This window comes from Cervus canadensis, chromosome 8 (assembly GCF_019320065.1).
Source record: "Cervus canadensis isolate Bull #8, Minnesota chromosome 8, ASM1932006v1, whole genome shotgun sequence".
In the NCBI taxonomy this organism is placed as follows: domain Eukaryota; kingdom Metazoa; phylum Chordata; class Mammalia; order Artiodactyla; family Cervidae; genus Cervus; species Cervus canadensis.
Genome location: NC_057393.1, coordinates 11,021,528 through 11,035,788, shown reverse-complemented (window position 1 = coordinate 11,035,788; position 14,261 = coordinate 11,021,528). Strand labels below are relative to the sequence as shown.

Below are 14,261 nucleotides of genomic sequence, written 5' to 3'. Positions count from 1 at the left end.
CTTGCAGTCCAAGGGACTCTTAAGAGTCTTCCCCAACACCACAGTTCAAAAACATCAATTCTTTGGCGCTCAGCTTTCTTTACAGTCCAACTCTCACATCCACACATGACTACTGGAAAAGCCATAGCTTTGACTAGACATTGGTAGTTTTCCTAAGTTAACTGATCGAAGGCAGAAGGCTAATTGGGACTTGTAGCTCTTGCTTTTCACAATTTTCATCAGGACACATAGGCTTACATTTTCATCAGGGCACATAAGCTTACGCACTCCCAGTCTTAAGAAAACAGACGTAACCCCAGCCACCACCTTTTCCTTCAAGGCACAACCAGATCCTATGCTGAGCTACGGAACCCTCACGGTGGCGGAACCCTGAAGCAGGCGGAACACAGGAGTGACGGAACCTGAAGGCAACGGAATCCCGGAGCGGTGGAACCTCGGATTTGGCGGAACCAAATTGCGGCGCCCAAGGAGCCACCCGGACTCTGTTTGGAACGGAAGCCCAGTGGCCGCTGGCTTCCTGGTTGCGCGGCGGCCCTGAGGGCCCAGTTTAGCCGTGGCGATGTTGCCCTACACCGTGAATTTTAAGGTGTCGGCGCGCACCCTCACCGGGGCCCTCAATGCCCACAACAAGGCGGCGGTGGACTGGTGAGGGCGCCGGGCTCCGAGGCCGCCAGGCTCGGCCAGGAGTCTGTGAGGGGAAGGGGAAAGAACAAGAGGTTTCATCCCCCTGTTTAGTTCTCGTCAAGAGTGGACGCTGCCTTCACACTTTATAGAGATTTTCATTTTTAAATGCTGGCTTTCTGTTGTTACTATAAAAGCTGTAAATACTCCTATGTGGGAACTTGCCTTGGGTGGATATATTTGCCCTCGTTCTCCCATCTCTTGTTTCTCTTCGCTCTTTCTTCTCAGTTTCCTCGCCGTCCCCGTTCCCCACTCTTACCCTCTCCCCCAAGCCTCCTGGCTTCTCGCCCCCATGTCAGTTCCGTTCTTCCCCAATTCTGTCTTCTTTTTCTTTCATCCCCGTTTCTTAACCTGTATCCATTCAACAGTGTGCTGGACGCTGTGCCAGGCCCCTGGGCTCTCTCCAACTCTTCATTTCACCTTTATCTTTTTACTATAAAGTGACACCGATAATTAATAACCAGGCAAATACAAAGCAGACTGCTTGTAGCTGTGGCTCCTGGGAAGGTTGGCAAGAGTACAGAAGCTTCCTGTTCAGGGTTTGTCTTTTTATCTGGTTGGAGGGACCAGGGCTAATCCCAGAGTGTGGAGTGTGTCCCACGCACTCTATGGATGCTCAGCATTCAAAGTTGACTAAGACGAGGCATAAGCTCTAGGAGACAAATAGACGATCTGAGTCGCTTTATGTCTTTATGCCTCTACAGGCATATCTCTCAGAACTTTTTTTTTTTTAATCCGGAAAAAAAAAAGAATTTCAACAAGTTTTTTTTTTTTTTTTGTTAAGCTTAGCTAGACCTTTTCTATTTAAATGGTAAAATGTAAAGTACTAGCCTTTGGGCTTACATAATAATTTTATTAATGGTGGTGCCTGTTGGTTAGATTTATCTGTTTATGATGCCTCTTGGCAAGAGAGAAGTTGTTTTGCTTTGCTCTTCACTTAAATGTTCACACTTTTTGTTAGGGGCTGGCAAGGTTTAATTGCTTATGGATGTCATTCGCTTGTGGTAGTGATTGATTCCAATACTGCTCAAACGCTTCAAGTTTTAGAAAAGCATAAAGCTGATGTTGTCAAGGTAAGTCAGATCCTACTTCCACCCTATTATAAATTGTCTGTTCTAAAGTTTTAAATATCGCTGGAATCTCATTAAAGTCATGTGTAGAAATGTTGAGTAGGTTTTACATGTGATACTCTATTTGGGGTAGCCTAATATGGGGTTTCCCGAGTGGCTCAGTGGTAAAGAACCCACCTGCCAGTGTAGGAGTCTCAGGTTCCATCCTTGGGTCAGGAAGATCCCCTGGAAGAGGAAATGGAACCCACTCCAGTATTCTTGCGTGAAGAAACCCATGGACAGAGGAGCCTGGCCCGCCACAGTCCATGGGGTCACAAAGAGTTGGACAAGACTGAGCACACATGCACATGCAGTATTTCCATATATACATTTACTGTCGCATCAGGATGAACTATTAAATGCTAGTTCTTAGGTCATTTTAATGCTAGTGGAAAACACTAATTTTGTCCTGTACTGCACCACTCATTTCAGTCATTAGTTTTGAGCATCTAGTATGTGCTAAGAGTATAGAGATGAAAGCCCTCAAGCAATTCATTTTCTAGGGAGGAAGGGTGAAAAGAAAACAGAGTGTGGTAAGTGAGACCTGTTTTATGTGCTCTAGGAAGACAGAGGAGCTACAGATCACCTGGTTGTAGGGATCAGAGGAGGGCTCAGAATTCTTTCCATTTTAGGGACTGGTAAACAGTATCTGGCTGAGTGAAAAATTAGGAAGTGCACTGCAGGAAAAAAGGAGGATAGATTCAAAAGGAAGCAGTGTGTAAAGGATGGCTAAAAGATGGAATACACATGTAATCAGTAGGAGTGACAAAAGAAGGCAGCCTGAGAAATTCACCTACCCTGAAAGGTTTATAAGATTATGATGGATTTGGGATTTTTAAGGAGGAGATTGATTTGATCATATTTGCATTTTAGAAAAACTCACTCTGGCAGTGGTGGAGGATCTGTTGGAAAAAGGCAAGACAATGCAATGGGGTCATTTAGGAGAGTTGTAGTAATTTTGGTAGGAAATCCTTAGGGCCTAAATAAAAAGGAGACAAAAAGGAGTCAGATTTAGGAGCTCTCTAAGAGGTGAATTTGATAGCATTTATGGTACACAGTCTTAAGGGAGAGTCATTCTGACTCCAGTGCAGGAGACCCCGGTTTGATTCCTGGGTTCAGAAGATCCACTGGAGAAGGGATAGGCTACCCAGTTCAGTATTCTTGGGCTTCCTGGGTGGCTCAGAAGGTAATCCACCTGCAGTGTGGGAGACCTGGGTTCATCCCTGGGTTGGGAAGATCCCCTGGAGAAGGGAACAGCTACCCACTCCAGTATTCTGGCCTGGAGAATTCCGTGGACAGAGAAGCCTGGCAGGCAACAGTCCATGGGTTCTGAGAGTCAGACATGACTGAGCAACTTTCACTTTAGAGGTGAACTTGAAAGCCTTTATAGTGAACAATCTTAAGGGAGAATCAGAATGACTCAAGGTTTCTGTTTGAGTAACTGAATGGTAGTTTTGTTTTGATGAGGTGAGTGTGTGTGAAGTCAGTGTTTAAGGTGCAAAGTCTGAGACACCTGGGACAGTTGAATTATACTGATCTGAAATTTTAGGAAAGACATTACTATTGGAGATAGACATCTGGGGGCTTTTATTGGTTGTTAATTGTTTTATTAAGATACTCATACCATAAAATTCACCCATTTAAAGCATGCAGTTCCATGACCTTCAGTATATCCACAGAGTTGTGTAGCCATTACCACAATTTCGTAACCCCCCAAACGAAACCTTGTACACCTTAGCAGTTGCCACCCATCCCCTTTCCCTTCATCCCTGCTGCTGCTAAGTCACTTCAGTCGTGTCCGACTCTGTGCGACCCCATGCACTGCAGCCTACCAGGCTCCTCCGTTCAAGGGATTTTCCAGGCGAGAGCACTGGAGTGGGTTGCCATTGCCTTCTCTGCCCTTCATCCCTAGGCAACCACTAATCTGCTGTCTGTTCTGTAGATGTGTCTGTTCTAGACATTTGAAATAAATGAGATGATACAGTGTGAGCCTGGCTTCTTTCGCCTAGCATAATGTTTTTCAAGATTCATCCATGTTGTATAGCTTGTGTCAGTACTCTGTTCCTTTTTATTGCTGAATAATATTCCACTGATACAACATTTATTTATTGATGGATATTTGGCATATCTCACTTTTGAGGTATTATGAACAATGCTGCCATGAACATTTGTGTACAGTTTATTTGTGTGAACCTCTGTTTTCATTTCTCTTGGGTATATGCCTCAAAGTAGAATTGCTGACTCACATGGTAACTCTCTATTTAACTTTTTGAGGAACTGCCAGACTGTTTACCAGAGAGGCTTCAGTATTTTACATGCCCATAGCAATGTATCAGAGCTGGAATTTCTCCTCAAACTCAACATTTGTTGTTACTTGTTCCTTTGATTATAGCCCTCCTAGGGGGTTCAGAGTGGTTCTCATTGTGGTTTTGGTTTGCATTTCCTTAATGTTTCCTTAATGTTTAGTATCTTTTCATGTGCTTATTGGTCATTTGTAGATATTCTTTGAGAAACGTCTATTCATTCCTTTGCCCATTTTAAAATTGTATTTTTTAAGATATTGGAGTTGTAAGAGTTCTTTATGGTTCTAGATACAAGTCCCTTATCGGATATATGCTTGGCAAATATTTTCTCTCATTCTGTGATAGTGCCCTCTGAAGCACAAAAGTTTTAAATTTTGATGTAGGTACAAATCTTCTTTTTTTCTTTTTTGGCTGTATCCAGGAACCATTGCTTTTCCCAGTGTCAAGAGGATTTATACCTTTGTTTTTGTCTAAGGATATTACGGGTTTAGCTCTTATATTTAGGTTTCAGATCCATTTTGAGTTAATTTTTGTATGTAATGTGCAATAGGGAAAAATACAGGGGATTTTTTTTTTTTTTAATATCTACATGTATCCTATGATCTTGCTAAACTCATTAGAGCTAGTAATTTGAGTGGTATTGTTTTGTTTTTCTTCCATAGACAATCATGGTCTCTGCAGATAATGACAGCTTGGATTTTTCACTAGTAATCTGGTGTCTTTTCTTTCTTTTCCTTGTCCTGTTGTGTTGACTGGGACCTGTACTACAGTGCTTAGGACTGAGGGAGAATGCTCTTGTCTTATCCTGAGCCTAGGAAGAAAGCATTCAGTCTTTCACCATCAAGTCTAATATTAGGTATAGGTTTTGTTTTTTACTTTTTTTGCTTTTTGGGAAGAAATATTATCTCTCCCCCCATTTCTGTCTTTTTCACATTTCTGGAGTTTTCATTTCTTAGTATAGATCTGTGTTTTAGTCTGGTGTCATATTCCTTTTGGCTAAAGAATTTCCTTCAAGTCCTTGAGGCATGTATCTGATATTGGTTGATCCTTTCTGATTTTATTTGTCTGAGAAATTGTTTCACCAGTACTTTTTTTTTCCTTGTAGTGCTTTAAAGATCACTCCATTATCTCCCAGAGTAATTTTTGTTGGGAAATTTTTGTCTTTGTTTCTCTGTATGCAATGTATCTTTCCTCATCTCCTTATCTTGATTTTCAGCAGTTTGATTATGATGTGTTTAGGTGATTTTTTAAAAAATATATACAGAGATGGAATTCAAGTACTGCACACACACGCACATACACACACCCTACAGTAATTCTTATCTGTGATAGTTTTATTCTGTAAAGTTGTTGGAAACACTGAATTAGCAAATACTGCTGCTGCTGCTAAGTCACTTCAGTTGTGTCTGACTCTGTGCGACCCCGTAGACGGCAGCCCACCAGGCTCCTCTGTCCCTGGGATTCTCCAGACAAGAGTACTAGAGTGGGTTGCCTTTTTCTTCTCCAATGCATGAAAGTGAAAAGTAAAAGTGAAGTTGCTCAGTCATATCCAGCTCGTCGTGACCCCATGGACTGCAGCCTACCAGGCTCCTCCGTCTGTGGTATCTTCCAGGCAAGAGTGCTGGAGTGGGGTGCCATTGCCTTCTCCGAATTAGCAAATACTGAAACACTGATTGCTCCTAGGGGAAAGAATGCAATTTGGTTCCTAGTGAGCCTCTAGTTGCAATATTTTCATCAACTGATTGATATATAACCTTGTTTTGTATGTGTTTCTGTTAAAAGATATCTTATTTATTATATACTGTTGACTTATTGTCATTGAACTCAGGCCGACAGCACCATAACTCATGCCTGGACAAAGCTTATTTTCATGTATTTTTTTCTATAATGCTGGCACAGCTTTTTGTGCTTAGGAGCACTAGACAGCACTTTAGCACTGTGCTGGGGGACCACTTTAAACAGTGAAGTCACAACTGGAAGCACAGGAATGCAAAAACACGGGAATACGTAGGCCTCCAAAAAGACATGTTTACGTTATGAGAATTGACACAAGAGCACCTTGTTCAGCGGCAGCTGGGATGCTCTTGTATGTTGAGTGGCTCAGATGTTTCACCGCTCTGCGTGTGTCCATTATCGACTGTAAAAGCACTGCAGATAAAAGCACTGATTTTACAAATAAAATTACAAATACGTTTTAGCGAGTAGGCAAATTCACAAATACAGATTCTGTAAATAACAAGGAGGGAGAGTATACTTAGCTTCACACATGTATAAAGTAAATATATACATACATACCCACTCAAACATATATACATGCATATGTGCAGATACACATTTTAATTTTAAAAGAACTCTTGCCTGAGGAAAAGATGTGTCTCATTAACTCTGAAGTTCGGAAAACTTTTTGCCATCTTTTTCATGAATGCTATTGGAATTGATTAGCATGCTCCCCTACCCTCGCATTTTCTCTGAGTGTGTTTACTTTTATATGTACATACATTTGTGTGTACATAGGTATATGCCTATATATTCAAATATAGCTATATGTTTGAGGAGTCTGTAGTGTTAAGTTTGTTTACTAAACACATACTTGAACGTCAGCTGCAGGCACTGTGTTAGGGTCTGGGAATAGAAATGTGAGCAAGGCCCCCATGATCCTGCCATATGGAGTGGGACTGGTGATAGGTCAAAACAAAGTAAATAAAATAATTACAGAGTATTATGTGGGAAATGGTCCAAAGTAAGCAAGTAGGACGCTGAGCTAGAAAAGGGAGGTTGTGGCCAGGGAAGACCTTGGCTCAGAGTAAGGACTCATTTTATTCCTTATTCTGTCAGTGTTCAGTGCTCAGGAATTAACCTGATTTGTGCTGGGATTCTTTTATTTTTTATTTAAAAAGCTATTAATGTTATTATAAAAAGTATGATGCATAAATTTTTTTAGAGAAAAACCTGTTAACAATTTTTTTCCGATTTTATGAGAGGGATACCCAGATTTTTTGTTTGATTTTGTTTTCCTTTTGCAGGATTTTTGTAGCTTCAAGTTTCCTTTTTATTAGAAGAATAGAATGCAAGAGAAGATTCTTCTTAACAATTTAGAATTTTACGTGTTTTGTCAGAATTAGATTTTATGGTCTTTACTGTGATTAGATGATATACCAGTGATCATACCATTTTAAGAGATGGTATTCTGGAATTTTTACCTGAATTCTTCAGATTATTAAGGCTTTGTGTCATTTCTGATATTTTAAAGGCAATGAAGTTGTGATATTTTCAAAACTATTTTAATTGTGACTTAAAAAAATCATAATAAAAATGTCTGACTTTTGAGGAAGCTAATTTCCTATTTTTGTAATGTAAGTGTAGAATGTAGCTTTGAGTTCTGGTCAGTGTTTTATGAAAATTATATATGGTTTACATCCAGTGCAAGTATTTACTTGATTTGGTTTCTTCTTGATACTAGGTTAAATGGGCCAGGGAAAATTATCATCATAACATTGGCTCGCCATATTCCTTGCGCTTAGCTTCTGCTGATGTCAATGGAAAGATCATCGTTTGGGATGTAGCAGCAGGAGTAGCGCAGTGTGAGATCCAGGAGCATGCCAAGCCTATTCAGGGTGAGGAAAGTCCACGCTCGGCCGAGCGTCTGTAATAATACACTTACTGTTAGAGCGGTTGGTTTTTGTCCCTTTCATTTACTTTCATCACTTGTCAAGTTACCTCTTGATTGTGTGTAGCCAGTTCTGTGGATCTGAATCTAGCTTTCTTTTCCTTATCAATATACTTCTGGGCTTATTTCCTCAGATCTCAGTTGATTTGTGCTTTGGTAAAATGCATTAATTTCAACCTTGCCTTCAGTTGAGCATGAAGAGAAAAATTAAGCTCCTTATAAATGGTCTTGTAAATCTAAGCTATAAATAAACTCCCCTGAACTGCTCCTTTGAATTAGCCCTCAATGCTTACTTTCTGTTAATAGAGATAAAATGTTCTCATTTTCATATATCAATAGATCACTTGCTTGCTTGCTTATGTTACTGACCTAATCAATAACAGTATTCCTGGCTTTGACTGAGTGGCTCTCTTGACTGGGTGAATCTTTTAAATGACTGTTAAAAAAATACTTATTGAGTACTTACTGTACCCATTGAACTAGATCTTTAACTTCTTTATTATCATGAAAAAACGTGCAATTCTGTAAAGTCCCATTAAGTAACTCCACAAAAACAATAGGAGAGTCTGACATTGATCATGGCTAGGACAAGTCTGTGACATAAAGTTTTAACTAATGAATAGTGTAAATTGCCTTGTATTTTCTTTGAAGTAATATTTCAGATTACTTTGGAAATGCTGACCTCGAGATTCTAATGTTCAGGCAGCTTATTTTTATGTAAAATTAGTTTTCCCTGTCAATCTTGACACATATACTTAGATGCAACATTGAAGAGGAGGGGGAAAGTTAAGGTTTTAAGGATTATGAAAACACATACACACAACTAGATATAAAGGATACATTAACCAAGTGTTTTAAAGTGGGTGATTTCTGAATCTTGCCTTTATTTATCTGGTCTTTGCAGATGTTCAGTGGTTATGGAATCAAGATGCTTCCCGGGATTTATTGCTTGCTATCCATCCGCCAAATTACATTGTGCTCTGGAATGCAGATACTGGCACCAAACTCTGGAAGAAGAGCTATGCAGATAACATTCTTTCTTTTTCTTTTGATCCTTTTGATCCCTCACATTTAACTTGTGAGTACTAGTTTCTTGTGGAAAATGAATTGAGGTATTTGTAATATATATGGTTAATGCTATATACATAAGATACACATAGACACACACCCAGTCATACATCATACATCTTAAAATGAGAAGCACATCTAGTTCATATCTTTTCAGCTCTTAGTACAGATACTAAATCATAACCCATATTTTTTGCAAGTATTCTGATGATCAGAAATTTAAATCAGCAAGCTAGACCTTCAGTGTGTGGAATTTGTGATCAGAATTAGATTAGTCAGAGAACGAGAGAGTGGCTGTGTAATTCTAATTCAGACTTAATTAAATTTTTTTTCTAGGAACATCAAAAGAACCTGAGTCAAGGGTTTCATTTAGTCTGTGGCCAAATTCATTTCTTCCTTTTCAGAATATTGTTCTAATTCATTCCAAGCCTTTTGAGTGCCATAAACAGATGCATGTCAGGAACAGACTAAGCCCAAGGGAGTTTTTTCTGGCAGAGACTGTTTTTGCCAGTATACTTTAATGTTTTACTGAGCCACTGATCTAAAAATCAGATTCTGGACAGATATTTTTGTGACTGAATTATTTAGAAAATATTTTTTATTCAGTTATCCAGCAAATATTTCCTGAGCTTTTACTTACTATATGCCAGGAGTGTTCTGGGAGTCTGGAATATATCAGTGAACCAAGACAAGGATTCTTGCCTTCATAAAGTTTGCATTCTAGTGAGCAAGAATTAGGTGATAACCTATGGGCGTAATGAATTGGTACACTGCAATATATTATGAGTGGTATAAAAAATAAGATAAAGGGAGTGGGATTGGGCTTGTTGTATTAGATAAAGTGGTCAAGGTAGGCTTCATTTTGATATTTGATGAACAACTTAAAAGAGATGAGGGAATCTACTATGGTAAAGAATGTTTTCCCTGGATTTGAATGACTCAAAATTCCAACTTGTATCCTCCAGTATTTATTGAGGGGTATGTGAGTTGATGGAGGGACAGAAGGTCAGACAAGTAGAAATTAAAATGAGAAACACAGCTGTGTAAATAACTGCAACATGGTGTGTTTAGGCTTTGTATGTGTAAATGTGCATACATGAACATATGTGTGCACTCATTGGGTTGCTGTGGAAGGCAGTGCTGTGGGAGCCCTGAGGAGAACAGGCTTAGCTGACAGTCAGGGAGTGAGGACATCACAGAAGGAGGGGACAGACCTCACCCTTGAAGGATGCCTTCTGTAATCTGAAATGGAGACAAAGCTTCAGGTTAATTTACTGCATCTCTGTAATTTAGTTGATGAAAGCACAAGATTTCAAAGCATCAGTTGACCTAACATCTTTGATTTGCTCATTGAATGTGCTGGGTTTGTCATAATTCTTGAATGCTTTGTTCCCTGTGGTTAAAGCAGCCTCACTCATTGCCAGGAGCCAGGGTAGATAAAATTTTTATGATCAGATAGGTGTTAGTCGGCCCCAGTTTTGAGGGGGATTATTTTTTCAGTCATAAAAAGGCGTAAAATATTTCTGTTTCCTGTACACTTAGTAAGCCCCTGTTGGCACTTTTACTCTAGATATTAAGTGAAAACACTCTGCACATCCTGAGCTTCAGTCTGACACTCAAGAAGAAAAAGGAAGTAAAGTTAGACAGAGCAACTCATGATAATGATAAAAAATTAGTATCAGCAAGTTAAATATTTGAACTTGCCAACTGTGGTATGCAGAACCTCATATATGGGTTTTTTTTTCCCCTCTTCTGTGAATTTTATATTCTGAAAGTCTTTGGATTTTGAAGTTATGAGATATAATGAGGAAAGGTTTCTAATGAAAGTCTGTACACTGAATTTATTTGGAAGAACAAACATTTGCTCTTTCTGCCAGTAACCTTCTGGTATCTTTTTAATATAAAACATTAATTTAGAGCACTGAGCTTGGAGGCCTCTGATGAATTGTAATGGACCACCTGTTTCCCTTTAACTTGGAGAACATTCCCATTATGTTATGTCTGCATAATACTGCCAGTTCTTTATTATTAAAATTATCATTACCTTGCTCTCAAAAGTGTATTGGAATAAAACTCTATGCTAAACTTGATTAAACTTTAATCAGAGTTTCACTTCTCTCAGTACAGTACTCACCAGCGAGGGCATTGTATTCATCTCAGATTTCTCTCCATCCAAGCCTCCCTCAGGCCCTGGGAAAAAAGTTTACATATCCAGTCCACACTCCAGCCCAGCTCACAACAAGCTGGCTGCAGCCACAGGGGCCAAGAAGGCTCTTAATAAAGTGAAAATCTTAATCACTCAAGAGAAACCTAGGTAAGTTGCAAGTATAAAACTAGCAGTAACATTCATGTAATTCAACGTTTATCTGTTTATTGAAAATATCATTTTTGGAGATGTATTAAGATTGATTTTCTTGTTCATGTTACCCTTTCTTGTTTCTAATTTTGAATTTATAAGAGGAAAAATATTTTTTTGTTTCCTCCTCTAAGAAGAGATTTAGCACTTAACATGGTTCCTTTGTTTCCAGTAAAGCAGTAAACACCCCCCACCAATTTTCACAGAGAACATCTTTGACTTCTGAAAATGAGAGAGAAAGATTCTAAGATGGGGGCCACTGAGCACATTAAAAATTGGGGAGCAAAAGTGGATTATGATTTGGAATACATTTTCCTGACTTAAATGCCGTGTAATGTCATTAGCCAGTAAAATATGGGTGTTTTTCTTCTGCATGTAAAGGTGTTTCCCATAGTGGTTAAGGGCCAAGATTCTAGGGGAACTATAGCTCTGTGACTTGGGAGTATACTTTAATCTTTCTCAGGTTTCACTCTTCCAATTAGCCAACATAGTGTTTTAAAGTATTTCATAGGGCTATTGTAAAGATTAATAGATACAGAAACTTAACTCCTTGTCATAATATCTGATACTTAATAAGCATTCTTTTGGTAAATGCTAGCTATTTTTGTTTATTTCAGAAATTTCAACTGAATGAAATTTTATTTTGAAGAACTAATTTTATGCATTAAAGATAGATTTCTGTTTTTTTCCTAGTGCTGTGGTTCTTAAATTTTTATTGCTTTGGTAGTTTTTTGGCATTCATTTTAAAAATGCTTTTATTTTTAATACACTGATTATTCTATCTAAACTTTGTGGGTAATTACCTGAAAAACACATGATAAAATACAAATTACTCTACAAATTCTGAACTGATGTGTAAAGATCAGTTTTATATATTAAACCATAGGCTGGTTAAATTTATCCCTAATTTATCCCCCACCCTATGCCGAAATGATTGAAGATTGCTCCTTAAGTATCTTAAGAGCTCATTTCTTTTGCAGTTATGCTGTATCATAGTTTTATAAGTTATGACCTACATAATGTATTTTCTCTCATGTGAATCATATGTTCAACTGTATGAGGAAATTGAGTCTTACATTTTTTAAATTTGTTATTTAAGCTTGCCCAACTGGGAAGTGCAGAGCCAGAATTTTAATGCAGTCCACATCCCTCTCCATGGTCCTCTGATCTAACTTTATTTTAAATTTCAAAACCTATGTAAAAAGATGGTACATAATTATATGCCCATTCCTATTGAAATAAATATAAATATGTAAATTATAAACACAAAGTTGTGATTAAGTATATACAACAATCACAAATTACTGAAATGATTTTTGAGACTCTTCAACAATCTTTACAGCCCTAATGTTGTTTCATCTCTCTTATTTACACAGAAGAAAATTCTGTGGTAAGTGAATAAAATACCCAACTTTGTTCCAAAAAATCTTTAAGACAGTTGAAGAGTGAAGGAAGGCAGAGTAGAGGAAGTGACTTGCTCAAGGCCACACAGATAGTCCATTGACTCGTGATCCAGTTGTCTAGCCCTGATTAAATGCTTTTGTTTTAAATCCAAGGCTTCTTTTCAGCAGTCCATCTAGCAGTTCTGATTACAGAATAAGAATGACAGTACTATCTTATGAGTGCTGTGTAGTACTGTCACTTACCATCTCATATCATAGACTTACTAGTTTACTTTAAACTTTCAGTGATTTGGAAACTTGTCTCTCTAGCCTATCCAATGTTGTTGTCATAATTTGGATTTTGGCACAAAGGAGAGATCTAATTTTTAGATGCTAGCTCATGTTGGTTATTTCAGGAGACGGTTGTACATTCTCATTGATGGTTATTATGTGGAGAGTACAAAATTCAGTCCTTTTTTAGCTTTTTCTGATGTGAATAAAGTCTGATTCATTTTTTAAAATTGAAGTGTAGTTGATTTACAATGTTGTGTTAATTCCTGGTATACAGCAAAGTGATTCAGTTATACATATTATATTACATGGGGCCTCGCTGGTGGCTCAGACAGTAAAGAATCTGCCTGCAATGCAAGAAACCTGGGTTCTATCCCTGGGTTGGGAAGGTCTCCTGAGAAGGGAATGGCAACCCACTCTAGTATTCTTGCCTGGGAATCCCATGGACAGAGGAGCCTGGCGGGCTATGGTCCATGAGGTTGCAAAGAGTCGGACACGACTGAGTGACGCAATGCCTGCATGCACACACACACACAGCAAAGTGATTCAGTTATACATGTTATATTACTATTCTTTTTCATATTCTTTTCCATTGTGGTTTATTGTAGGATATTGAATCTAGTTCCTTGTGCCATATAGTAGGACCTTGTTTATATAGACTAGTTTGTATCTGCCCATCTCAAACTCTTAATTTATCCCTCCCTCACTGCCACCCTACCTTTGGTAACCGTAAGTTTGTTTTCATGTCTGTGGGTCTGTATCTGTTTTGTACATATGTTCATGTGTGAGTCTGACTCATTTCTTGATGCCTGAAGTAAATGTTTACTTTTTCCAGTGCAGAATTCATAACTCTCAATGATTGCCTTCAGTTGGCATATCTGCCTTCCAAAAGGAATCACATGTTGCTGCTCTATCCTCGTGAGATTTTAATCCTTGATCTTGAAGTGAATCAGACAGTGGGTGTGATTGCAATAGAGCGAACAGGAGTTCCTTTTCTGCAGGTATCTACAGCTTACAAATTACATTACCAAAAGTTGATTATGAATTATATAGAGAAAGATAATCTATACTTTTGCATAGTCTTGCAAAAGTCCTTAGTTTTCACTTTTTTTCTATTATTTAAGGATTGACAATGTTATTTTACATTCCTTATTTTTCTGGATTTTTGATTGGTTTGATTTAACCTTAGAAATTCTTCTCGCATATTTGGAGATAGATACTGAACTATTTAAGATACATGAATAAAAAACAGATTTTTTTAGGATTGATGGATTAGGGGATTATATGTGTGCTTTTGTGTTTTTGTTTTACTTTTTGCCTGTGTTCTGTAAATAATGAGTTTATGAGTCTCACCATGTATATAATTTTAAAATGTGTTGTTTTAAAAAAATAAATACATCATCT

At 38.2% G+C, this 14,261-nt stretch overlaps 1 protein-coding gene across 3 annotated transcripts in view; it reads left to right on the top strand.

Annotated features, from left to right (window-relative positions):
* The first annotated feature begins 489 nt into the window (after positions 1-489).
* The window catches only part of WDR11 (WD repeat domain 11), a 54,574-nt gene continuing 40,802 nt past the window's right edge, over positions 490-14,261 (top strand). For 2 of the 3 annotated variants that reach the window (XM_043475287.1, XM_043475286.1), the window contains exons 1-6: positions 490-645; positions 1,643-1,754; positions 7,554-7,707; positions 8,665-8,838; positions 10,956-11,142; positions 13,693-13,858. In XM_043475287.1, coding sequence (XP_043331222.1) covers positions 560-645; positions 1,643-1,754; positions 7,554-7,707; positions 8,665-8,838; positions 10,956-11,142; positions 13,693-13,858 — 879 coding nt within the window. In that variant the 5' untranslated portion in view covers positions 490-559. The remainder of the gene's footprint in view (positions 646-1,642; positions 1,755-7,553; positions 7,708-8,664; positions 8,839-10,955; positions 11,143-13,692; positions 13,859-14,261) is intronic. The other variant, XM_043475288.1, reaches the window with a different exon arrangement.